Source organism: Oreochromis niloticus, linkage group LG5 (assembly GCF_001858045.2).
Source record: "Oreochromis niloticus isolate F11D_XX linkage group LG5, O_niloticus_UMD_NMBU, whole genome shotgun sequence".
NCBI classification, from domain to species: Eukaryota; Metazoa; Chordata; class Actinopteri; order Cichliformes; family Cichlidae; genus Oreochromis; species Oreochromis niloticus.
Window position 1 is genome coordinate 25126854 of NC_031970.2, and position 26792 is coordinate 25153645.

Below are 26792 nucleotides of genomic sequence, written 5' to 3' on the forward strand. Positions count from 1 at the left end.
AATGTAGGATGTTCCTCCTTAGAGAGCAGCACTGGATGGTGTTCATTTACAAGGTTTTCATCCAACCGTGGCCGGGTAACCTCTGCTCTTTGCTTAAATTTGAATACAGTGCTTAGAGTGCAGGTCACAGGACTTTCCAACATCAGCTGGGCTTCGTATTGACACTGAACTTGGAAACCCTGATTTTAAATGTATAATTGCTCCCTCAAATTTGATAAAAGACAATGTGTCTAATTTAATTTAACACTTTATAAGGTTATATTTATGTAACTGGAATTACTCGTGCACATGCTATTTGTAACTGATGAGCATGAATGCGCTTTACAGTTTGTTTTCTGCTTTTATGTAAAACAGTAAATTTCAAAAGCCAATGGATAAAAACAATAATCATATTTTAGCATTAAAAACATCGATAACACTTTATAATAAGGCCTGCAACTAAGGGCATACGTGCCTTTTTAAGTCTTTACTTAATGTTCATTATGTTGATGTGCATGATGGATGTTTTATTGTTCACTTGTCCTTTTATTTCTCCCTTATTAACCTACAAGAAAAAATAAATATCATAAAATTTTGCAGGGCTATGTGACCTTACATTGATGGAGCTAAGGCTAATGTACTTTTTTTCCCCTTTCACATCACTGTTCAAGCCATCAAAAGGATTTCACAGGAAAGGAGTGTCTCTTTCCCTGTAAAATACCTGGAAGTTAGGCAAGGTTAATCCACTCCCTAAAACCCCCACTCCAAAAAGTACAGTGTGTTTACAATGTAAGCCGGGGAAATGTTGTTTGTTTTCCCACAAAATTACCAAGAAATTACACAAAATTACCAAGTACTGTATAAATTATTATACAGTACTTAAAATTACTTGAGCATCAGTATAATTTCTGTCTCCTTTTTTGTAAAACACCCAGAATTTAGGCAGAACCTAAAATTATCTATGCACTACTTATACTTACTTACAGTATAGTTATGTGTTTTGGGTTAAAAAAAAAACAACAAAAAACAACAATAACAAAAAAACCCTTACTTATTACCCCCTTATTCTAGCATACCTACTATTAGGTAAATATAAAAATTTAATTCCAGGGGAATTATGACCTTAGTTGTGGGACATATTATAAAGTGTTGCCAAAGTATAATTTTGATTAAGGAGCTTGCACATACTGGTGAGTACTGTTAATTTAGGGCAGCTGTGACTTTACATTGAGCGGTGGTATAATAAATTCGTTAAGCTCTCTATATATCTTTTGTACACAGACCTTTCTTGTATCGCAGTAAAGCATTTAACAATAAGTATTGATTTAACAGTATAAGATTGTTCACTGAAATCTTTTATACTGCTGTAAAGAAAAACACAAACAAAGGAGAAAGTTTCAATAAAGGAATTTCCTTTTTTATTTCATTTTCATATTTTGTACAATTCTACTGATATACACACACTTCTTCAAATAAAACAAAATAAAATCGCAATAAAAGCATCAGGTCTACACATCCCTTACATAATAACAATGTGGATGGTGTGAACCGTGAAATAAATAACACACGCACACGCAAACCCACACACACACACATTCCCACAGAGGGTTTGGTGGAAAGACATGAGTGTTACAGGACAGAAAGAAAAATGAGAGAAACAGCACCACCCGGGGGACACAGGTTTGCACACATGCGAAAGCACCGAGACATTTAACTCGGGCGCCTGTGTGCTGAAACACACCTTACATAAATACACAGGGGCACAAGAAAAAAAAGGCACTGCCAGCAGGAACAGCTCAGGCTTTGGGTGGTGGCGTTAAAAAGAAGAAAAAATACAAACAAACACAAAAACAGTACAGAGGGACGCATGTGCTCATGGACAACAGGCCTCGTGTATCAGTACTTTTATGCACTAAATGAAGAAGTTTTCAAACTTCTCAAGGTTTTTGTTGAATGTTTTCTGTGATGCATGCACTCCAGATGTTTTAGCAGCCAGCTAATGTGCAGTTAGGATCCGTTACATTATATGTGCACTCAATGCACATCTTTGTAAGCGAGGCCCAATGATGGAGCGCTGATGACAGACACACTCATTTTAAAACACTATTCACATTAGCCTCACTGCCCTAAATGAGAGTGCAGACACACACGCGCACGCAGACGCACACACACACAAACCAACCAGTAGGAATGATACTTTAAAATGTTCATTTTAACAGTTAAGTTAAACCTTGTCACTCTTTTTCCAGTGTCTACATAATACATATGCATTGCAAACATATCATTGGTACATCATAGCCATGTTCATGAATTTTATATATTATTATTTCCTATTTTTTTTTAGGTTGGAAGGCAGGTCGATTCAAGAAAACCTAAATGCATGCCCAGCCCCAGATGTGTGGACCATCATTAACCTGCGTCTACTGTAAATGTGCAAAACAGAATCAGTTTTTCCTCACATACACCACCTTTAATTCAACAAACTTTTGTCTGTAATCCCTTTAATCCCTCTTGGCAGATGTGCCCCCTCTAAGCTTTGGCGTCAAAGTCCTGTAACATTTAATATACAACCCCATCAGCGTACATAAAGTGTGTCCATAAAGGTTTGTGGTTCACCTCCTTCGGCAGGCTTTCTCCACAGGTGGGGTTCATGCAGTTTGCAAGTGGAATTCATGCAAGTTTGATTGCGATTAAAGTGAGAGGGGAAATGGAAATTATATGACAGTTATCATCTTGGAACACGTCTGGATTATGTGTATGTTTTGCAGGAGCATGGAGAAGGGTGCTAACTGGGTGTGGCTGAAGAAGCACTGACTGAATTTAGCAAATAAGAACAGATAAGCAGGGGCTAAAACGAGCTTGTTCTACGTGGAACAGGGCTATCTTTTTCCTCCTTTAGCTTTTCTCTGTTCCCAATTCATGCTCCCTGAGAAAAAGCCCAGAATGGATCTCGCTTTCTTATACCTGTTATGAGATTTCGAAACTCCTTAAGAAAACATGTTCTAAGGAGAAGCACAGGTTGCCAGTACTTCAACTCCCACCCTAAATACCTCCCTTAGAACTCCAGAGAGATAAAATAGCACATCTGCTGATAACTGATACATCATTTCCAGGAACAACACAGTATTATTGTCCTTTCATCCCTGCATGATGCAGAAAAAAAAGTAATCATGCCTTCTGTTTTAATCCTAAGTCTATGTGCAGGGAAGATGAGCTCAGACTCATGCATAAGTAACACTTGCAGTAGCAGCAGCAGCAGTAGCAGAAGAAGAGGGAATCTTTACAAACACCACTTACTCAAATCTATCAGTCTCAACTCGAGTTGAGTTACAGTACAGATCTTTCTGTGTGTATGTGTGTGTGTGCACGCGTCCTTGGCACTATTTGTCCCATCAGCTAGAAGACAACACACACTCTGTAGCTTTTTACAGCGCTTTCGACTCCCGATCCCCTTCACAAGGAGGCGACGTAAGGGGGGGTGTGGTGGCGATGAGAGGGGCTCATATGCGTCCTGAGAAAGGCTATGCAACCACGTGTGAACAAGTGTGCACGTCCGCGTGTATATCTGGAGCTCCAAGAAAAGTTTAGTTCGGGCTCCGCTCTGTGAATAGATCTCGAAGGTGTCGGAGTTCAAAGGGTCAGTCTCTCCCTGGGTTAAAGCCATGACGTTATGTGTGACGGGGGTCAGGGGGCATGTTGTTCAAGGGCCTGCTGTAGTTTCTTTCGGTAAACAGTGTATTTTTGCTCCACTGCTCGGATGCGCTCCGCCTCCTCTTTCTGAAGGATGACCAGGAAGTTTTGAAGCTCGGGGACAGAGAATGCATGCCACTGTGGGATTAAGAGGGAAAAGAGAAGGAGCAGATTTATAACACTTCTGGAGGCACTTACCCTCTTACTTAACATTTGCAGCTTAGTAATAAACTCATGCATGTTTCTGTGCCTTCTCACCTCTACTTCTCCGGTCTCGTTTTCCTTAAGCACAAAGCTGAGCTGCTCTGGATCTGGTCCCGCAATCAACCTTAGAAGAAGAGGGTGGTCGGAGAGAGGAAGCTTCTGGAAGAGGTCTGCAAAAAGAAAAACATAGCGTTGATGTTGATGTCACCAGTTACTTTTCTGGAAACCACGCGAGCCAGCGGCTGCACAGGTGTTGTCCTCACCCTGTCCGTCGCGGTGTGTCTGCCTGTACAATGCAAACTTGCGCGGATCGTCCAACACCATGAACTTCTTCAGCAAGCCCTTGATGACCTCTCCTGTGGTGGTTTGAGAGCTGATGTGGAGCTGCTTCACACTGTCGCTTGGTAGATAGAAGGACGTTCTCTTCTCTGAATGCTCAGAGTCTGTAGCTTCCTGCTCCTTCGACGGAGCTTGGAGGCGGTCGCCGGCCTGCTTGGATGCACCCTCTGAGGCTGACGGGTCCACGCCATGGACGGTGACTGGTCGATTGAGCCTCAGGTGGACTTTAATGAAGCCTGTGTATGAGCCGTCTGAAGCCTACAGCAACAGAGGGAAAGGTCGTGCATTAATGTATGCAAAGTAACAAAATGCAGCCTAACGATCCTGTTTCGGATCTAATGTCCACCAAACTTGTGGTGGTTTAAGATCTTTCAATTTATAGACAGGTTAATGCAGTGAAACATGGAAATTAGGAAAATGTGAAAGACTTGTTTTATTCTGAACTTAAAAAAAGTTACAGGTTTAAAAAATCTTTAGTTACAGTTATGAATTTGTTTTCTAATATAAGTGGAAAAACATGACCGAGCAGTTACTTATGAAAGGCCTACTGTAGTTCAGCATGAAAAATAACACGCCTGACAAAAAACAAAAAACAAAACCACCACCAACCACCCCGCACTCTAACATGTTCGATCTTGTTTGCATAGTTCATGAGAAAAATGTTTCTCGACCGGCGGCAGCCACTTCCTGGCGCGTTGCTATTCTTGTGATGTTGCAGACCAGCAAAATGAACTTTGGATAGTCCCAGGTGTTAGGTGTTTGCACCTGTAAGCTAAGCTAAATCAAGGCTCCTGAGAGGGAAGCAATTTTTATCATCTCTTTTGTCTTTTTTAAATCATTCCCACTGCTTTCTGTTTTGTTTTTAACAGTTAAAAGCTACATATATAAAAGTGTGCTACTTTATTTAATCAAACTAAGTATTCCTAAATACTATTCCCAATTTAATATTTTACTTTCCACACTACATCCAGGTTTGTTTGGTTGTTTTTAATATGTGTGCATTTATGAAAAAAGGGAAGCTAAAATAATAAGGTTTCATTGTGGCTTTGAGACTGAATAGTGCTATTCACCACCTACAACATTGTTTAAAAAACAAAACCCTCACCAATTTCATTCCATTTTCTGTGACTTGAGCGTTATACTTGTCAATCCTGGCCCGCACTTCTTCCTCTGATAGGTCTTTTGTCGCTCCCTTCTCTTCTTCCTTTGCTGCATTCTGCTGTGAGGCAAAGCAAAAAATTATTATCAGCACTGCACCACTGTCGCAAGCAGCAGGAATGTTTTATCTTTAACCAGCAGATGGTGCCGCTTCAATCTGTCCAGAAAAACAAACGGTCTAACAGTCTTTGCTCAAGTTTCTGAAGAAAGATGAACCACAATCAGGAAAAACCCTTTCACCTTCCACACAGACTTGCAGACCTAGTGGGTGTCATGCTTGGCTCACAAATAAGACTAAAGAGAATCTAGGCCAGTTCCTGCAGGGTGGTCTCTCTTGACACTACCCTGTCCTCCATCTTTGCCATCCTCACACAGAAAAAGCTGACTCTCTGACTGCAGCTGATGGGCTTTGAATACGCGCTAAAGCGTAGTTACACTATCCCGCAGCTCTGCACGGGGACAGGAAATGTTGTGAATGGAGCTAATCGTGCATTCAGCATCTCAGCGCAAGAATATTGACAGCTTTGCCTCCCTCTTACTCATTTCCCTTTGTGAATAAGGATGAGAACGAGAGAGAGAGAAAGGAAGGATGCAATGAAAGGAGACGAGGGGGAGTCAAAGAGTGGGAGGCAGCGAAAGAAGGGGTAAGGAGTGATGAAAAAGCGGCTGCTGAGCCAGCCTTAGCAACACAGAGTTTGACTAGGTTATTTATAGTACAGTGGGATGCATCCTCTCTATCTCACAATAGCTTCTTTCTTTTTTTTTTTGTAAATTTCCTCCCTTCTACTGTTCGTTTGCATTTTCCGGGGAGGTGGGAGAGAGAGGTTATGTGTCTTTGTGTGTGAGAAAATGTGATGCAGCTATGGTTTCTGGAGGGAAGTCCTCAGGTTGAAGATGAAGTCACTGTTTCTTTTTTTCAATGGAAATGCAATAAGTGCACCCTTATGGTAACAAACAATACAAATAAAAGGACCCATTCTGGCTAAAACTGGGCATTCTGGCAGGGGAAACGCTGCACTGCTCATTCTTTTTGTTGCTCTTTTTATTGCGCTACCAGACTCTCTGCCCAATTATAGTCCCACAATTATGTAAAAATGCCAAAGTTGCAGCAGTGCAGCAGAGAATGGAGGTGGCGCCTTTGAGAATAAAATGCTTTACTAATTAGGACCCAAATACGAGTGTTTTTGCCTCATATCTGAATGTGAATGTAAGCATCTCTGTCATGAGGGAATTTACAGCCTTCTGTTCTGCATCTCTCAAGACCCATAAAAAGCCACTGAGTTTACTGACCCAGCTGCATTCATAAAAACATAAATAAAATAAAGAGCACGTTGTGCAATCCAAGGTTAGGAAAGGAATCTGAGGGATACGGAGGAGCTGACTCGTATCGAGAATTCCGTGCAGTGGAAAGCAACAAAATGCAAAGAACCTCGCAGGAATTCCTGCGTTTGTATGCGAGTTTATAAATGTATCAGAAGCAGTGCCCTGCCCTGCCTGTCTGCATACCAGCGAGAGTGATCAGAGGACAATAGAGCCGGACAATAGTACAGTTTTCGCTCCTGTGAGGTCGGCAGAAGCCCTGACTGTGACCAGGTCACAGAGGCGCACAGAGTCTGCAGAGACATTCCAGGAAAACACATTTGATGGACTTGCACAGTAGATTATTGGCTCCAGAGCTAAGTGTTTCACTACATTAGATAGTTAGATATCTTTAGACTGTAAGTGCTTGAAAGTCTCTTAGCCAATGTGCAAGCACACTTCCATCATCTAATGCATACATGTAATAAGTTATCTGATTATGCTGTCTCAGTCTCATATGAAACAATCAGCTCTTGCTGTCCTGTTTTCATAATTTAGATACCACGCTTTTACTACATACACAGCTTTTATTATGATACTTAATTGAGCTTCACAGTGTTGGGGAGGGCGCTTGAGGCAAACCTGAAGCGACTCAAATTTGTTCTTGTTGCTGAATGCATCTAAAGGTACTGTGTATCTAAAAAGCATGAAAAATATAGATAAAATATCTCTGACTGTGACATAAGAGTCTCTCACATACACAGACACACAGAGACAGTCCCTCCAAGGTGACGCAGAGAAGTGTTGATGCTCTCACTCTTGTGAAACTGGACAAGAGGTTTTACGACTGCTTGAAATATCACGAGAGTGTAGTCGATATGAAATCATGTATCACACCTGTCTGTGTGTATCACCTGACCACCTTTTTAACTCGAACTTGTAAGACCGACAACATGACGAGTGATGAGCGTTTTCACAAAAATGCAAACATTTTGAACAGTCTGCGATGGTCACATGCAATCAGATACATAAAATACACACATGGACCTATGCGCACCAAACTTTCAGCAGTTTGTTTCAGAGCACTGTCTTTACTGGGTCAAGTGTCAAGGAGAAGTACAGCTGATTCTATTTCACAGCCCAGAGAGCGCTGTGTGTGTGCCATCACTGCCAGCAGCGCAGGTCTGTGCACGAGTGTGCACTCACACAACAAACACACACAAACCTAAGCACCAGCGTCAAAATAGATTTACTACCACAACTTATTGCATTTTTTATGATGACTGAAACTGCAGATATCTACAGCTGTTGTTCGTGGTCTCACTGAGATGCTAATTTAGAGCAGGATAGTAGCTCAGTTTTTAATATGTTGTATGTTTGAGTGCAAGCAGTAACAATCATCTGTGTAATGACTAACTAGCACGAGAGCTACAGTTGATTCAGCTGGTTTGGATTTAGCATCACTTGATGTTCTGGACTGGGCCCCACAGGTAGCTAGGTGGCTAATAAAGCAAGCTACGTGGCGGCAGTAACACTTGGTTGTACACTGAAGGAAGTGAGAGATTTCATGACAGGTTGACGTGTTTGGATCATATCAGTTTCTATTGGCTAAGATAATGTAGGAGGAAGTAATAGAAACAATATTCTTGTTTTATTAGCATAACACGGTCTGTTTCTGAATAAAATGTTACAGGTTTCCGGGTGAATATCAGTGTTAGTTATGGCCTACACTGATATAACTCATTTATTTGAACTATACCAGAGAACTGCACATATTCAAGATGGCTAATCTGGAGCAAAAGGCTCAGCTCTGGAAATAATTCATAGAAAAAAAAAGAGTACATGAACTCCATTCAACTGTTTGGATGAATATGTGTGTGTACTTAAATGCACACACAATCATAGAGTAAGCTTTGCCCGCACAGTGACACTTCAGTTCAGTTCCTTATGCACGAAACTTATGATAATGTCTCTATTTACAAGATGCAGCTCAGATCTTTGCATACTCCTTTTCCATATTCAAACACGGGGATAAACAGAGCACTTTGCTCTTTAAAGACGCACTGCCCCACAGGGCTGCAAGCACACAATTCAGTTTCTATTGGGTATGTGGACTAGCTACTATGTTGTCTAGCTAACAGTGCTACTATATTATAATTCATATAATATTTCTTGGTTACAGGGTGTCGGGGTCATCAGTCTCAATCAGCTGGCAGCTTCTGTTCTCTCAGATCAGGCAAGTCAGCCTTGGTACCCTTCTGTGTAAGCCTGGCTGCAACCCTAACTCCACAACCTGACAGTACAGCTGGTCAATTATTCAGAGATTATACCTTCTCCAAGTCAGACACCAAAGGCAGCACAAGGCAAGGACAGCAAAGAAGGGGGCTGAGCAGGTTTTACATGAACCCAACTGTCTGTGTTGGTTTGTCAGGCCGTCTCCCACTTCCTTCTCTTTTCATTTATAGTATTGACAGCGCTGCTTTTCTTTCAAGTACTTCTTTAAATACTTTGGTTATCGTTTGTTACACAATCAGGTCACCGAATGTACAGTAGAGCTAAACTAAATCTCAGGAAGTGTGAAGACTGCCAGTAAAACCAGCAATGGGTTGCTATGGTAACTAGAAAAGTGCAGTTAAATAGTATACACACACACATCTACCCACACACACACACACGCAGACTTGCTCTTGTGCAAAAGTATCAGCTTTGCCTCTATGGAAACCTCTCCACTCCCACACACTGTAGAGAAGAAGGCTCCATGAAATCAGTCGGTTAAAAACAAGCAAACCTGACAAGCCAACAGATCAACGTTGAACAATACATATGTATTACAGTAACCCCTTCCTACTTTCTCACACACACACACACACACACACACACACACCTAGAGGCCTACTTAACCATGCACAAACGCCATCGCTTCCTCTCCTGACTTCTCCTTTTTGGATAAAAGTTTCGTTTTTTTAAATATAGAAAAAGTGCAGTAGAGTTTGTTTGCCGGCACGATCGGCGCACCAACTGAGCTTGCTCTGATATTAAATTTCAATTATCAGGTTGAGTGTAGTCCTGATTCTGTACCTTAGTTGTTTGCCTAGGCTTGCGGAAGAACGAGGTCTTGGCTGTGAAGAAAGTAAAGTCCTCGCTCTCATCATCCAGGCTGCAGTACCCACTGCTCATGCTGTTACTGCTGGTCATGGAGGGGGTCAGCACTGTGTTGACGGTCATGGAGAGGTCCAAGGACAGCCTCTGGCACCAGAAAAGCACCCGAGTAGCACGTTGGCAGCTCGAGGAAGCGATGGGTTGTCTCGAAGTGACACTTGGCCACAGTCAGAGTCTACACGCGTACAACTGCTCTTTACTCATCCAGAAATAGTCTGCACTCCTGTGCTGATGCATCCAGAGGCTTTAGATCCCACCTGCGAGGGCGAAACAGGTGAACTCGGCTTCGATTCGGCACTGTGGGTGCTACCGGAGAGACGACCAGGAAATGCAAGAGCGAGCAACAGACGTGTCACTTCCTCCTGTCATGCGTGTGAGTGTGTGTGAGAGTCACAAACAGGCCATTCTGTATGTGCACCTGAGTATTCTCAGCTAGACATACAGACACATTTACGCAAAGCTTGTAACTACCTCACACACACACGCACGCATAAACGTAGGCACACGGCGGAGTGATGGAGTCAGCTTACAGGCTGGTTTCAAGTTAAGCTCGCTCACCTGAGAGCACCTGTTATGCCCACAAACACACACTCGTTAAGGCATGCATGCAAGCAACACCACATCCTGCTTTGATCCTGCTCTGTGTCTCTGTGAAGACCCACTGAGAAGGAGCGAATAACAGTCCAATTAAAGTCCCTCATGCACAACCAAGTCAATTATGCTGGCATTTATTTGTGTAAGCATCCAACCGTCCCCAGGGTCTTGGGTAAATAGCAGCAGCAGATCTCCTCGACTGCAGAAACGAGATGCTCACAGATCCCCTGCTACCTCCTCTCTGCTCTCCTTTCCATCGTTTTGACAATGTTACCAAAAAAAAGGACAGAATCCTCACACTCAGCTCCTCTCTTTCTTATCCTCTCCCTCTTCTCTCAGCCTGTCTTTGCACCAGCTTCACTGCCTCACTCTCTTGCAACCTTGCTCAACCATCTGTGGTTGAGCGTGTTATCAGTCCGCAAGCGCCCTCCCCCTTCTCCCTCCACTCTCTCTCCCTCTCTCTCTCTCTTCCTGTAAGCGACTGCACCCTGCAAAGCATGGCCACTTCCTCTCTCAGAGGGGAAAGAGAGATGTATGTGTAAATAGAAAGAGAAATGCTGATGAGTGAGAGATATGAAGGCCCGTAGCTTCTGTATGACATACAAAAGACAAGCACAAACAGGAAGCAGCACAGAAGCCGGGCAAGATGGCTGTTCTGCAACTGATATTCAGGTGCAGCGTGCAACGGTTGACTGGAAACCATCGTAACCGCCGTAAATGTCACTTTTATGTAGAACCATCCCGACTCTTAATTTGTCAGCACCGAAACGCAGGCAGGGACAGACACAGTATTACAACAAAAAGGTGCACAATCACTGCTGTTTTGTTGCTGAGGGGATAGGCTTATGGTGCCCAAGGAGAGAGACAGAAAATGAAGAATGATGGCCGTTAGCATAGAGATTACCGTGACCCCTAACCTCAGAGCGACCCTACAACCTGCCCTCTAACTCTGGCAGTGACCCCCTTGCCAAAAAGCAGCCGACGCTTGCTGCTGCTGAGATTGATGTGCCCATCTGTCTGTCTGCTGCTTCAGTGCATGTAGCAAGATTTTAAAATCACACAATAAGCTTACACTTTGGGAGAACTGTGGCACGCACTGACAGTGTGTCAGCCTTTCACTGGGGTGTTTTTCATCAGGTTTAAGTCAGCTGATGACTGATAACCTGCAGCTCTCCTCCTCGCTTCCATCAGCGTAATCAGTATAGGAGAAGAGTGCTAGCAGGGGGTGCTGCACACAAACTCTCTCTCACACACACACACACACACACACACACACACACTGCTGGTCTCAAGTCGATGAAACCTGGTCAGTGTGATGATCCTTTGTGTGGCTGCAGCAGTCTCCGTCCATATGGGGCAAAAGGCGATCAATTTCTGCTGATGTACACATAAAAAGGACTCATACCAACCACGCACACACGGTTACAGTTATAAAACAGAGCAAAGGAAAAAACGGGGCTGCAGGAAACAAAGTGTCATCTCTCCTCTAGTCTCCAATTCAAGAGGCTGTGTTTGAAGCACACCAGTCACTAAGTTTATATGCCACTAAAACTGACATCATCTTTAAATGCTGACATGCTGACTAATGGCCTCAATGTATAATACATAAAAGCAATTTTGTCGTTATTTTTTTGTTCATGTGTAGCTGGACAGAGGACCTGAATGTAGGACACCAAGGCAGATGAAGTAAACACGACATGAACCGGTAATGGTGATTACAAAAACACAGAAACACAAAGTCCAAACAGCAGCAAACCAAGAATCCAAAATAAAAGCACAAGAAGCACAAGGAATGCAGGGGGAAAGCACTGAGCACAAACAAAGGGAAACACAAAGTCTATATGGACAGATGAAGACACAGTTATTAACCCTCCAATGAGAATTTTTTCAGTTTTGATTTTGTTCTGGGGTCTTTAAACACATCTTTCACTAGTTTTCTTTCCAGAGTCTTTGAAATCTTTTGCTTCCTAACTCTGCCAGGCTCGTTCTGTACTGTGTGGCTCTCTTCAGTTCGTATATCTCTCTCTTGTTATATGAGCATCAACAATTCTTTTTCTCAAGTCTAAACTGATGTCTTTTGCTTTTGGCAAATAGAAATAATTTATAATTTCTAAAGAAAACTAGTGTTTGTATAAATAGGAGCTGGTGTGATGAAAATCCCTTGCTCTATTAAAAATAGCACTTGGGAAAATTTTGACCAAAAACAAATTTCATAGAGGGGTTTAATGATTTTGTCCTCTGGGGTTAACTGCAAAATGAGACACTGGTAGAGACAAGGAGCGGGTGAAGTAAACAAAGCACATATAAAACTAATGAAAGGCGAGCAGACAATCACAAAGAAAGGAAAACAACAAAAACAGGAAGTACATAAAACAACATGACAAATGAGAAAATAAACCTTCAAAGTAAAACAGGAAATAACTGAAAGACAAATAAATAACAAACATGCTGAAACAAGGAAACTGATGCCAAACATGATGCACGGAAACAAAATGACACCAGAAACAACTAAAAACTGAAGGAAACAACTGGGACTGTGGCATTTATGTCCCACTAGAGATTTTGATTGAAACGAATAAAGAACAAGTGGTGCTATTGGCTCAAATGACAAACACACTTTGCTCCAATTCTGTGCACGCTGTTTTGACCGTATTACTCTCTATGCATTCGCTCACACTCTCTAGATGACCTCGGGACATAAGAGGAGCTGCCAACATTTTGCTGCTGCAGGCCTGCTTGGTTAGCCAGAGCACCCTTGTGCCTGATAGCTGTGTGTCCGTGTGTGTGTGGATGGACCGCATTGCGTGGGTGACTGTGGATGGCATGCCAAGAGCAGCACACACACTCACGATGTTATAGGTCCCTAAACACAACCATGTGCTTACACAAAGAGTGAGTGAGGCACTATTTTGAGGATGGATTTTACATAACTACTGTATCACTTGGATGCCTCCAGACTTGTACAGTAGGAGAATAGGAAACAAGGCTAAAAGCTGAAACTTTGAATTTCAAGTTTAAAACTGTTGATTTCTTCTTTATATAGGTTACTGACTTACCATCATCCATGGATACTAAAAATTACATATTCCTTTAGCATCTAAAAACTCTGATATAGAGCAAGCAACAAATAAGGTTCCTGTACACAGAGTTAGTGCTGTGGACAAGGAATGTCCACTAATTGCAGTGTGAGTGGTTCTCCGGCTCCTCCTGTCTGTATGCCGAACTGCTCTTGTGCAACATGCTGAACTCCAAATTATTCATGATGTATCATCAGTGTGTGAGATAGATAAAGTGCTTTATGGGTGTGTGAATAAAGCCATTTGAGTGGTCAACGCAACTAAAAAGCACTTAATAAACTCATTAAGCAATCCAAAAGTTAGGACATCCTGAAGCAAACCTCTACACTGCTGGAGAGAGGTGGTGGAGAGCCAAAGCTGGGAGAGAGAGGGCGGCAAGAGAAGTCATGAAAGTGGGAGAGCAGACGCTAATGTGACGTAGCATATTTTGTCCTGGGAACACTCTCTGACCAAAAAAAGCAAATGAGTGCATAAATACATTCATAAGTAGAGAGCCAAGGAGGAGAGACCGCATGCAGTCAAAGTGGAGGATGGTTATGTAAAAGTGTGGGCACGGAAGGAAAGAACTCTTCCATTACCCAGCCCTGACTCATATACACCTCTGCTGCACACGTCAAAGTGCTTACTCTTCCTCTGTGCCCCCCCCCAAAAATGGCACCCATTTCCTGTCATGTCTTTTAAAATACTCACCCTGCACTGAGAGGCTGTGGAGGAGCTGTGCCGTCTGGGAGAAGGAGCTTCCTCAGGCTCTCTGTCCCTCTTGTTGCAGTCAATCTGTACTTTACTTTTACACTCCAGGTGACATGTGTAGCTGCAGTCTGTTGATCACACACACACAAAAACAAAACACTCCAGTCAGAGACAAGAACAGAGGCACAGAACTGAGGGGGAACAGCAGCGAATTAAATCAGGTGGTGATTTAATAATGTGGCCCCTGTGAAAGTGTGAAATGGTGATTAGTCGCATGTAAGTTATAAATGAGACCCAGTTCTGACTTAATCAAAGGTGAAGTCATGCAAAAGATCCATTTGCACAGAAATCTGGCTCCATCTAGTGGCTAAGGGCAGACTCACAGCTTATAAGGTGTAAAACTGCTAGGAGACTATATGCATGTGTGTAGTGATTCGAGAAAATTGGAGGCATTGATACCTGAACATGTGCTCTAATCAAGCAACTTTACCTGATACTGACAAATTTAAGGCCCGCTGAAATCGCATCGATTGGCTGTCATAATATTATTGCTCAGAGAAGGGATCAGGGAAGCAAATTCCCCTCCAGTGGAACTACATTAGTCAGTCAATAATGAACATGTCACATCCATTAAAAATCAAATCCATAATGTAACACAGTTTTAATGCATCGCAACAACTGATGGGCTTACTCCGTTTAAAGGCAACAAATGGTGCAATGCTGCCATTGGTCAACTCCCATCGACCGCCCAGCTAGAAAAGAATAGATTCAACTACTTCCCCCCCTTAAAATGTCCCAAAATAGTCCGTCGTTGTTCTTTAATTTCTAGGTGGTTCCGCGTATGTCAGCGTCTGCTTGTTTATGCCCTGCTGACTTTATTGTGGTCAGAGACTTTCCCCATTGCAAGGCCCAGCCTCAGATCTCACTTCCCCTCGGCCGGTGAGATAATCCATGCACGAGGATAGAAAAAGGAAAAAGATTACTATTATAGAGCTGCACAGACAAAGAGAGAAGTGTATTTTGTGGAAGCTCTGAGTCAGACGCCTTTCATGGTTTTTGAGCTTAAAGCTTCATAAAGGACACACAGTGGGCTATACTGCATGCACTCGGCGAGATCAAACCTCAAATCAGCATGTGTTGTTTTCTGTTACACCTCTTTGCTGCAGCTAGGGCTGAATGAGTAAGCCAGGCTGAGCCCTGCGTGTTGTTTTTCTGTCTGCTGTTCTTAGAGGAGGGAGGGAGGAGAGAGGAGGGGGGTATCACTGCGTCTCTCACACTCAGCATCAGTAACCATAGTAACAAGCTTCTTAATGACCACTGCTAAAGAGAAGGGCTTTAATTACAAAGCTGTGTGTGGAGCTTTTCTTATTGGAAAATTAGCTAGCAGTTTCACATTATTATTCACTACTGATTAAAAGAAAAGAAAGGTCTATGTGGGCATTAAAGACACTGGATAATGGTGGGCTTGCTTTTTAAAGCCGGGCTACGTGGGGAAAAAAAGTTTTCCCGTGACAGTTTAGAAGTCACTTCAGATTGAGATGCCTCTCTGCAGTGACCTCTAAACTGCTGGTGTGTGTCTGTAGCTTCAGCAGAGAGAGGAGGACGTCAGCGCCTCACCGGCAGGAGGGATGTGTTGAAGCGAGAGGAGAGTTCAGATAGGGGATGCTCTGCTCGTGACACTTTAGAGGTCACTGCAGAGAAAGAGAGATAGAAAGGAAGCACGCAGGGGAAGGAAAAGGAGAAACTCCTTTCCTGCCCTGCTTTTCTTCATTCACTCCCTCCATCTACACTCTGGCTGGCATGCTGTGCCTTTTTCCCTCTGCATTTGGCTATGCTTACACAGAAAAACCACTGCTGGTGTTTGGTTGGGTGACAACTTAAAGACGGACCCCACCCTTTTCTCTGATAAGTAACTGCAAAAGTTGGGACATGCTGAAAGGAAAACAGAGCCACACTGTAAGGGTGGAACGTTTTTCCCTGCTCCACACCTACATGATACACCGCTGTCAGCAAGACGTTGTTCACCTAAACTCCACGTTATTCCCACGCTGATAGCATACCTCTGCTTCGCACATAAAGAAAGAATGGAAATGGCATTTCAGCGTTTTGGAGTATTTTGAAAATTCACAGAAGTGTTCCTGTACAGGTTTCAGCACCTTCCTTATCCCATTCTTTTGAATTGCTTGAGCTCAGGTTTTTCTTGTATGTTCAGGGTAAATGTTTGAGCGTCTGCTGGCATGCTGGTGCGTGCAGGCCTGGTATTACATGTGACTCCTTCAGATGAGTGCTAATGAGCAGGTGGAAAAAAGAGCAGCAGCAGATCCAGTGAACCAGAGGGTTTCTGAAGGTCATGCAGGCGTGCTGACGTACGCACAGGCAGAACAGAAAGAGTAAGTAGGAGAAGAGTAAGCACTTTTCTTGTGTGAGTTTTCTAAGTAATGGCAGTTGAATGCAAATTGACCCCACCAGCCCCGAGCTCCTCGCTGGGACTTGCAAAAGGGGCTTTCCACTTTCTATTCTGGAAAGTACACTCTTACACCGTCCACTCAGCGGCGAAGTTCCTCAATCTTAAATAGATTCCACCCTGCTGGAGTTTTAGATTTTTGCAGTGGGAGATATTTACAGGAATTGCCATTTTACTTCCATATCTTTATGTGAAATTAGACTGGAAACTACCTTTCACAAGAAAAAAAAAAAAAAAAAAAAAAAAGCTTCAACCACTGTCCACATTGGACTCTTTTAAAGCTGTGGGGCTTTTTTTGGTGCTTTCTCTCCCATCATTACAGGGTTCAGGATTTGAATTTTTCCCCTGTAAAATACTTCTGATTAAATGGGGATGAGGTGGAGACACTTGGCAGAGAATGCAGAGCAGGTACACGATACTCAGAAACTTTCCTGAGAATGTAGCAAAGTAAACTGTCATCAGCATAGCTTCCTTCTGCGCTATTTCTGTGTGTGCCGTTTCAACGTGAAGAAGGGCTCTGGTGTTAAGTGTCACCATGGATAGACCAGTTGTGCTCCTTCTTCCGCCGCTGTGAGCAGAAGAAGGAGGACGAGCTTTGATTTGTGAAGTAAATTCTGATCTCAGAGGAGGATGAGGCTGTTTTGTTTGTTTTCATTCTTTCTGGGGATTTTTTCTTCCCCTTTTAGTTTCAGTTGAAGTAATTTGAGACGTTCCTGTATGCAATCAAAAAAATGTGACTATGCCAAGAATCGGCAGATAGGACATGTGGGCGGTTGTGGTTGTTTTTTCTGTGACATGGTGGGTGTGGGAGAGACAGGCATGGGTAAAAACACAGATTATCAGTGCGTCTTTGGTTATGGAGGATGTCTGTATGGTTCCAGATAGAGACGAGTGGGGGGGGGCATATTGTATTTACTCCTTGTCTGGCTGAGGATGAAGGGGTTACACAGGGGTTAGGTAGCGATAAAAAAGGGGCGAGGATATTAACACACTAATGAACCTGAAGGGAGCTCTGTAGGATTTAGAGTAGCTTTGGAGGTCTTTGGGGGGCCTTTAGCTAGTCTGATCCCATCATAGCTGATTTGAAGCAGTTATCCATGTTCTCCTACTGCGTAGCTGTTCTCCATCTCTCGGCACATTAGTGAATAAAAATATTACCGTTCCGTTTTTATACTTGCCTCCATCTCTGCCTTATTCATAACTCAAACGACCCCTCCATATGCTGCCACATCGGACATGAACAGATCTAATCTAATCCCAAATCTGAATTTAATCTGACCCTCTTACCCCCTTGACATCTGTTTTTATTTGTGTAAACAGTCATTTCATATTTCTTTCCTACATTTTTAATCTTCATCGCGGCAGAGTCTGTCTTCTCCTCTCGCAAAACTCCCATCTGCAAGGTTACAGATGCTCTGAGAATTAGCGAAACAAACAAGACAGGAAGTGGGCTTTATTGTTGTTTGGGTTTTTTTAGTATGTGCTGTGAGCTGTAAATAAATACAGCTGAATATTTTTGTGGGTAATGATTGCATCATTAGTGAATGTTTTGGAATGACGACAGTCAGGCTGCACGATAAAATAAAAGAAGCACATTTTTAAAAAATATGAAGTCCATACATAAATGTATGGCCCCATAAATGTCAAATAAGCAAAATTTCCATAAAAGGTTATGGATCCCAACCTAACCTAACCATCACCCTACTATTAACTAAATGAGTCCATCTGAAGTGCGGTCATAAATGGATGGATGGATGGATCAATACTACATGCTAAATGAAATACAGTTACGGTAAAGCAGACTGACTGCACAGTATGTCCATACAGCGTTTATTTGAGGCTGGTTAACACATGTCCCCATCTGTTGTCATGAATGTAAAGCTTCATTCTGAGGTTATGTGCTGACAACTGAACAAGCAAGCAGACCTTGAGAGTTTCCTCATCATTCTATAGCGCTAATATTTCCCAGTTTCTAATTCAAAATTCACAAATGACTCTCAAACCTCAATAGAAGAACGTCCAGCGTAGTAAACTGCACTAAACTGCGTTCCAGTGAGGCAAAACTTTTAAAGTGTGCACGACAGAAGCCTTAATAAGCCAATAATAGCTTGACTCAATGGCGTGCTCTGGAGATTTGACACTACTTGTACTTAGACTGTGAGAACAGGAAGATTTTATAGCAGCGCAATAAATGTGACACATTTTCGTAGCTATACTGTGTTTTATATGTTGTGCAGTTTCTTTTTGTTTCTTCATGCACTGTGTGCTAATGCTTAAAAAATACTTTATGGTTAATGGAATGGACTCCATTTGGCTTCTGAGCGCAACCTCTGATGAAATCACCGGGGCTACAGATACACAGACTGAGCGCTGACGACGTGGTTTTAAACTGACAGAGTGCCCTTTTTCTAGTTATTTCTGTAAATATGCAGTAGCGCTAAATTATAGCCCCGTGTTGGCAGGAAGAACTGTCAAAAGCCTCCCCTGATATAATTATGTAACTGTCTTTTGTTTCAGGTCAGTTATTATATTCTCAGCAGGTTACAGCATCTAAGAAGACTCCCGGGGCATCCTCCACCATTTATAACACTCTTTGGCAGATAAATATAGACTAAAGATGCAGTAGAAGACAGAATCCAAATTGGACAAGTTCATTCTTAAAAGGATGAATTGGGTTTCCTTAGAGGGAACACCATCCAAAAATAGCTGCTATCTGTCTGCGGCAGCTTGTACTACTGATTGTGTTTCTAAAGCTTTTGAGGCCGCAGCATGACGTTACTCAGGTGGTGCAATGATGACCTCCTCCTTGAGTCATGTTTAGTTAGGCTCTTATCAGGCTCACACAGGAGGGCGCTCCTACACCTTCCCCCAAAACATGTGCACAGACATTCACACACAAATAAGCTGAAGTTTTCTTTGTTTTTTAGTGGTGGTGGGGGTTTAAGCAGCTGCTGTCACTCTCTGGCTGAATCGATGATTCTGCAGCACCCAGCCATTTCACTCCCTGCCTCTTTTTTTTAACCCATTCACACTTTGTGCTGATGCTACATTAGTCCTCTATTTGGAGAAAACATGGGAAAAATCAATGGCATGCAGCCTCAGGCAGGCTCACTTTAATCTCAAATTTCTGCTACAAATATGAAAGTCAATATGATAATTGACTTACAGAGGTTTTTCCAGGCAGACTGAAAATGTGCAGGTTAAGAATAAACTCTAGATACTGTGTGCTGTACACAAAAGCAGACAGGGGGTGGATCACCCGTTAGGGGTACTGACAAAGACTAACACAGCTTACCGGCTCAGTTCAAAGACAGATGGATCGGTGCGCACAATACACAAATATTTTGGCCCACGGCCGACCTCTGAGGCCAACCCAGCTCAACCTGTCTACTCATCATATTTCCCCTTGTCCAGAGCACTGACCCTAACTAATCAACGTCCTATGCCCACGTTTCCAGGTTTCACTACTTGTACACACTCTGTGGTCATCTTGATCATCTCCATACCTGAGGTGTTAAGCAGAGATCCGTTGGAGGATGATCGTCGGAGGATTCGCAAGCTGTCGCTCCAGGAGCGAGACTTGGGCAGCCTCTTCAGCAGCCGCCCCAGCCGCCGTGACACCTGACCGAAGCAGGCGCTGCCGACCTCCCCTTCCGATTCACCCGTTACCTCCTCAAGACACAGTGAAACCTGGCCGAGAAACGTCCTGCCCACCCTAACACGCTCGGCTCCCCCAGCCCCAACTCCAGCCGCCGCCTCCCCCTTCGCCTCCTCCTGCCCTGGGACGGGAGGTGCTATCTGTGCCATTGATGGAACATGGTGGCACCATCCGGCAGGCACCGTCCTGTGTGCGTAACCCTCGCTGGAGGACCTCCTGTCCTGCCGCCGGCCGCCCTTCTCCCTCTGAGGACTGCACCAGCGCCAGCCCCCCACTGCCCCCTCTGCCATCCCAGCGCAGCCACTCTGCCACCGGTGCCACGCTCCGAATAAACAGCCCCCTCTCCACACGCTCTGCCACCCCTCCACCTGTACTTCTCACACCCTCCCCAGTGCTCAACCCCCTCTGCTCGCCCTACACTGTCCTCCTCGGGTCTACCCTTGAAAATGGTCGTCTTCAAGCCTCAGCGTGAGGACATGAGCCCCAAATCTCTGAGGTACAACTTGTTCCTCTGTCGTCCTGCTGCTTCTCTCACCGCTGCTCCCTCATCCTCTCTTCGTCTCTGCCTCTGTCTGTCTCTGCTGCAGCACCCACACACTCCGCAGTGAAGAACGGCCAGCTTAAAGAGACAGAGACCCCCAAATGCATCCACTGACCTAGCTTCTCTGAGCCTCTCTCTCTCCTCTCTTCTCTCTTTATGGCAACAGGACTCTTTCTGTCCCCTCAGTGGCTGACTTTCCTCACTTCATTCAGTATCTGAAGACATCTTCAGACGTCACAGGCATCACTGCAGACGCTCCAAACGCCGTTCCCCACTTTTCTGTCTCCTCAGTTTGAAATCCACATCCTGGCGACGAGGAAGTGAGTCAGCCATGCTGTCTAACCCCTCAACAGTGACATACTGAATCTTGTCAGTGTGAAGGATATGCTTCACCTTGTGTGCGTGTGAGTTTGTGTGGGTCGCTGTGACGCGCAGTCCGTAGCTTATTAATATGTGCTGTGAAAGAGAAAGAGTGAGAGCTCCTGAGAGTTCTCGTCCTGCCCCACTTACAGAACTGAGCAGTACAAAGGAAAGAGATGCTCACCATTCTCACACAAATGCATTACGTTACAAGGTTTTTCATCAATTCTCACTGCTTTTTCCCCCTGAGGTGCCTGTTTTTTTGTTGTTTTTTTTTACCTGTGATGTAATGTGTGTTGCTAAATTCTAAAATCCCCCGATTCGACCTCACCTAACAGGTTCTTGAGAATGTTTTCATTGGTTCTTACTGCTCTAACCACCTCTTCCTACACAGTCCTGATATCAATATCCACCAAGGGCAACCTAAATATAGCCTGCTTGAACCCCCCATATACATACAGCAGAGTGGCAATGCAAAGTGAGGCAAACACAAAACACCACACGGGTCTTTCTGCAAAAATACAACAAAACCCTTCATGTCCTACATTTCTGCTTCTATTACAGCTAAACATATTCATCACCCTGATGTCTAAAGCCTCACTGAAATGACATTCAAAATAAACAGATTATAATACAGGCGTTCAATCAAGCTCTGTTCGATACTCAAAGCAGCTTTGTACTCAGACTCAACTTCATTTCAACTTTAGACACATGAGCTCCAAAGGAATGCTTTGGATGAAGTCTTATTCAAACTATATTCAGCTCAGCGCTGGCAGAGCGGCAGCAGCGGTATGCAGGGACAAGAAGGTTATGAACCATTTAACACAACCCTCCTCCCATGTTTTCTTCTTCAGTGGCGAAAAGGGCCAAAGGAAAGAAGTTCCTGAGACAAGGCCTGTACTGTGTGGACCACAGGAAGAGGTAGGATAAGGATGGAGTTCAGGGAAATAATACAGTCCCTGGACAGACAGCGGGCATGCCCCGAGGTGAAAAGTGTGTGTGTGTGCGGACACTTACACGGGCTTCCTGTAAGACAAATTCAGAGACGTGTGTGGGCTCACACACTCGTCATGAATGCTTTTGCTGTTGTCGTAAATTTGAGGATCACTGACCTCTCAGGTGCTCACCTTGTCAAACAGACCTCTGACACGAGAAGGGGAGACACGCAGAATAACCGATAGCAAAGCTCACAAACGGTGGTCGAAGTACAAGTTCATGCAAACATGGCCACCGTGAACGATCTCTGAAAAACATAATTATCTAAAATAGTTGAATTACTGGACTAAACTAGCAGTTAAGCAAACTGAGGATTCAGATTCTCTGGTTGTTGCTTCAAAAACTTTGGGGCATTTGTTCTTTTCCTATATTATTGCACATTATACTGTGCTCGGACAACATAACCAATCAAGAAAAATGCTAACTCTGACGGTTTTCTTTTCACTTCCTTCTGATTTCTCTTTGAACTGTTTCATTTCTATCCCTTCAAACTGTTTATTTAACTGAATGTACAGAGAAATATAAGGACATTTAAGGGCATTCCTGCAATTGTCAATAGTCATGTCTCCTCCTCTGAGGCTCTCATAGCCCTCTTATACAGCATATAATGACCCCAGATAACACATTAACAATTCCTAAAGCATGCTATGCTGCATTTGTCACTTATAAATCAGCTTACATCTACATTAAATTGCAAATTGTTCATCTGCTGCCTGGATGTTACGCTCAGGGATTAACTCCAAAGAGGCTAAAATAGCATTTAGGAAGGAACAGTGTAAATACAGTCAGTGCCACATGTCTTATAGATGACCAGATCCAGCATATCAGTGTACGAGTGCCACAACAGCACGCTTCCCTGAAAGCTTTATTTAAATATTAATCTGACGTCTGATCCTGTCTGTTTGTAATCCCAGTGATTCCACTCTGGAGAGATAATCCCAGGGCTGGAGACACTCAGAGCTGAGATTAGTGGGAGTGCCCTACCCCTCCTTCTCCCTAGTATAGTGTATAGATTTACAGATGTATGTTTCTGCTACACACTCATTTCTTTTTTGTGTGTTTAAATTAGCATTTTATAACAAGTCGTAATAGTATGTGTACTGCAGGGGTGTCAAACAAAAGGCCTAGGGACCAGAATCAGACAAAGCAAAAGAAGGAGTGCATACATTTTTGGACTTTTGACTGTTTTACAGGTTTTCCCAATGATAAAGAACTCCTCCACAGCCAGTCATGCTAAACCAAAGGAATTAAATGACAGAAATGCTCCTTTTTAATCACCATCTATGGAAATATCAGTAAAGTTTTCAACATTTATCAGATAAAAAACTGAGACATGCTGTTAAAATTGTACTTCTTTTTCTCATCGTAAGATATTTTAAGGGTTTAATGTTTAGTTAAACATCTTTACACTAACAGAAGGGAGCGTTTCACACATCCAGCCCACTTAAGATCAAAGTGGGCCGTATGTGGCCCACAACATAAACTGTGTGCATGTTTTCTGCCTATATGACAATGAGCTTTGAAATTTTAAGATACCAAATGGAAGAACAGGGGCTCAACGGTGGGGAGGGGGGATGTGGGAGGGGGGGTGTCTCCTAATGGGACAGACTAGCGCCAGTAAAGCAGCTCATAAATGTCCTGACTGTCACAGTCATCAGAATCTGTGCTGGTCTTTATGCTTTCATATGTCGTGCTCCACTGAAGCCTGATGTCACATATGGCTCATATATGTGCGTAAAGTCTTTAAGCTTTACCACAAATCACATTCTCATCCATCACCCGAGAGGAGCAATAAAGATAAAGAAAACACAAACACAGAAGAAAGGCAGCAGAGGAAAGTTAAAGGCCTGTACACCAACAGAGCAGCAGACGAGAAGACTGGGAACTCTTGGGAGATTGACAGATTCCAGTGCAGAGCAAGGCCACAACTGTCCCAGGGGTGCACGCTGCACAGCTGTTTGGGCTTCGTATGCAACAAAGCAAACACAGACAAGAGTGAGGGTGATAAATTAAAGGAAGGCCGAGCGAGTGAGGCAACAAGACAAAGATGGAGAATGATGGTTGTTTATGGTTGCAGGGCCTCTTGTCTCTCACTCCCTGTCATTTGCAGGGAGCGGGGTGCGTGCGTGCCGTTTCTATTTTGGCAGTCACGGCTGCATTTCTTCCACCGCAAAAATACCTTAAAATGCCTACATTTATATTGCCTGCTGACCTTCACGGCTGTTCGCCGCATTCACCTCTGATGTCTTCTGATAAAAGAGAGCAGATGTACAGCTAATTGGTTTTATCCATGAAGAGAGTAATTGTGAAGGGGAGTGAAAAAGTTAGTGAAGTTTTTGAGATGTAAAGAAACTGTGTGTGTTTTGTGTGTGTGCATGCTTCTGTGGGTATATGTGCTCCAGTAATCTCTCTGCTCTTGCCTCAGTGAGCTCTTGCTGATAGCACACTAAATCAGACAGCTCCGCAGTGCCGGGCAAACTTGCGCTCTTTTTCCTCCATCCCTCTCTCTCGTGCACTCTCTGCTCTTAGCTCTTTGTCTCTCCTGATTCCCGTCACTTGCCGTCACCCACTGTTTGCAACCACATGCCATCCTTTATTTTTTGCTTTCATTTCCTCCTGGTTTTGTTTCACTGTTTGTTTGTTTTTTAACCTGCTTCATTCATTATCCCTCCCTTTCCAATCATCCTTTATCCTGCCTTATCTCACACTACTCTGCAGCCCTAACCTCCCCATGACAAACTACTGCTGACACAATGCCTGCTCAGCAGACGCATATACTCAAACACACACACACATAGAGGATGAACGCATGTGCAGTAGGTGTGCAGAGAAGCACAAAAGTACCTCAGGTTGAGTTCTAGTCCAAACTGTCTGTGACAGAGCCGTGCAGAGATGTTAGGAGTGGCATCGTCAGATGCTGCTTTCTGTCTCTGAACACATTCTCACATCCCACAGCATCAGACTGATGTATTTAATATATTGTCCCCATTAAATGTGTCTGACATTTCCACTGCTCAGGATTTCACCAGTACACTACTGTGGATTCCATCTCGCCCTCCTTCTCTAATTCTGGTAGCAAAGTGGGAACTCTGGGAGGCACAGCTGCAGAACGAGATAATGCTCTTTCCGTGGAAGGATTTTGGCTGCCTGTGGTGAAAAAATCTTTGGAAATGTCCTTCCCTGTCACTCCGAGTCACTCACAAAGGCACATGCACAATTTTTGTGTGTTTTTCTCTGTGTGTGTACAAACACGGAGCCACAGCTATGGTTTGGCACCCAGCTACAACGTGCCCTTCATAAAAACTGCGCTGCAGGAACAAGACGCGGATCTCTAATTCAAAACACTCTGCATTCACGTGCGCAGTCTATTCCACGATGTCTCGTGTGGGGAAATGAAACAGTAATCACACAAGTGAATGAAGCAGGTATACACCGAGTGTGTGGCGTGACACCACATAAGCCTATAATCACTCATTTCCACGGGGAAAGAAAAAAAAGTAACTCACTTGCAGTAGCCTGCTTTAACTACTTACTTTGACATTTGAGTGCCTCCACAGTGACCTGCCGGCTACACGCGTCACACCAGTCCTGCTTAACGGGCTTGGCCTCGAAACGGTGTCCTTCACCCCTTTCCGTCTTCACCCGGGGGTCCGTCCCCTGAGAGAAGATGGACCAGGCCTCCATGCGGTGAGGTTCGGGACGAGCCAGCTTCACCACTCCGGTTCTGCCCTGCGTAACCCGCTCCAGTGGAAGACCGCCGCTTTTCCCTGGCGCTGAATGCCGCAAGGAGATGCTCTGACGTCCGCCGTCTCCGTTCACAGAGTCTGCCGGCGTCGCGCTCCGATGCCGGTGCACTCTTTTATGTCCACTCGATTCGCTCGGCATGACATTAGTGCCCGGTCCCTTCAGCGAGGAGCTCCTCCGGCCCCCGCGGGCGGTGTGCTTGGCGTGACAGTCCATGTAGCTGTTGCTGCTGCAGTCGCCGGTGATGTGCCCGCTGTGACTTTGCCGTGCCCCGGCGGCGGTGCCCGCGCCGCTGTCCCGCTGCTTCTCCGGGCTACGTGGCGCAGAATGGGCGGACGGAGCCCCGCATCCTTCACCGGGCATCATTCCTCCTCTCACCACCGTCCCTGTGTCTCCTCCAGCAGTGACAGACACATCCTCCTCCCCGCTCCCTGAGCTTCTCCTGAACATCTCCCAGGACTTTTTCCTCGGCAGGATGGTTTTCTTCCTGCCGCCGAGCTGCCCGAAGAACTGCGGACCCGGCTGCTGCCCCACCACACTCACAGACGCCATTATCCTGTCAAACCCCCTCCTGTAAGCGCGTGTGTGTTCGTCTGTTTGAGGGGTGTCAGTGTGAGTGTTTTCACTCCGTGCCCTGACTGTAAACTCAGCTCTCTCCGCCGTGTCACGCCTGTAGTAGTGACGCAAGGGATACGACACTTTTAAATGCCGCGAGCGCGCTTCCCCAAAGACACGAGGGATAGTAGCGCGCATGAATTTTTGTTTATCGTTTTAGCAAGCTAACCAACCCGCTTCACTGGGTGATATTGAACTTGATGATGAGTCAGTGAAATTTGTTTT

At 44.2% G+C, this 26792-nt stretch overlaps 1 protein-coding gene across 5 annotated transcripts; it reads right to left on the reverse strand.

The window, feature by feature from the left end:
* Positions 1–1370: 1370 nt before the first annotated feature.
* rassf5 (Ras association domain family member 5) lies at positions 1371–26650 on the reverse strand. 5 transcript variants are annotated; one of them, XM_005469366.4, is made up of 6 exons: positions 25742–26650; positions 14190–14317; positions 5318–5428; positions 4137–4470; positions 3928–4043; positions 1371–3807 (listed from the first exon to the last, which is right to left on the reverse strand). In XM_005469366.4, exons 1-6 carry the CDS (start codon positions 26502–26504, stop codon positions 3664–3666), a joined length of 1596 nt encoding a protein of 531 aa, XP_005469423.2. In that variant the 5' UTR covers positions 26505–26650; the 3' UTR covers positions 1371–3663. The 5 variants fall into 5 exon arrangements, with proteins under 5 accessions (XP_005469423.2, XP_005469422.2, XP_005469424.2 ...); XM_005469365.4 differs by having other exon boundaries at positions 5318–5431; positions 25742–26645; XM_005469367.4 differs by lacking the exon at positions 25742–26650 and adding an exon at positions 20160–21190 and having other exon boundaries at positions 5318–5431.
* Positions 26651–26792: the final 142 nt, after the last annotated feature.

Bases quoted from the DNA above. Each gene is read 5' to 3' on its own strand.
- rassf5 (XM_005469365.4), bottom strand. From the start codon at position 26,504: ATGGCGTCTGTGAGTGTGGTGGGGCAGCAGCCGGGTCCGCAGTTCTTC. The intron at 14,318-25,741 runs GTAAGTAGTTAA...TGTGATCAACAG, and splicing joins GGAGGCACTCAAATGTCAAA to ACTGCAGCTACACATGTCAC. The intron at 4,471-5,317 runs GTGAGGGTTTTG...CTGTTGCTGTAG, and splicing joins CAGAAAATGGAATGAAATTG to GCTTCAGACGGCTCATACAC.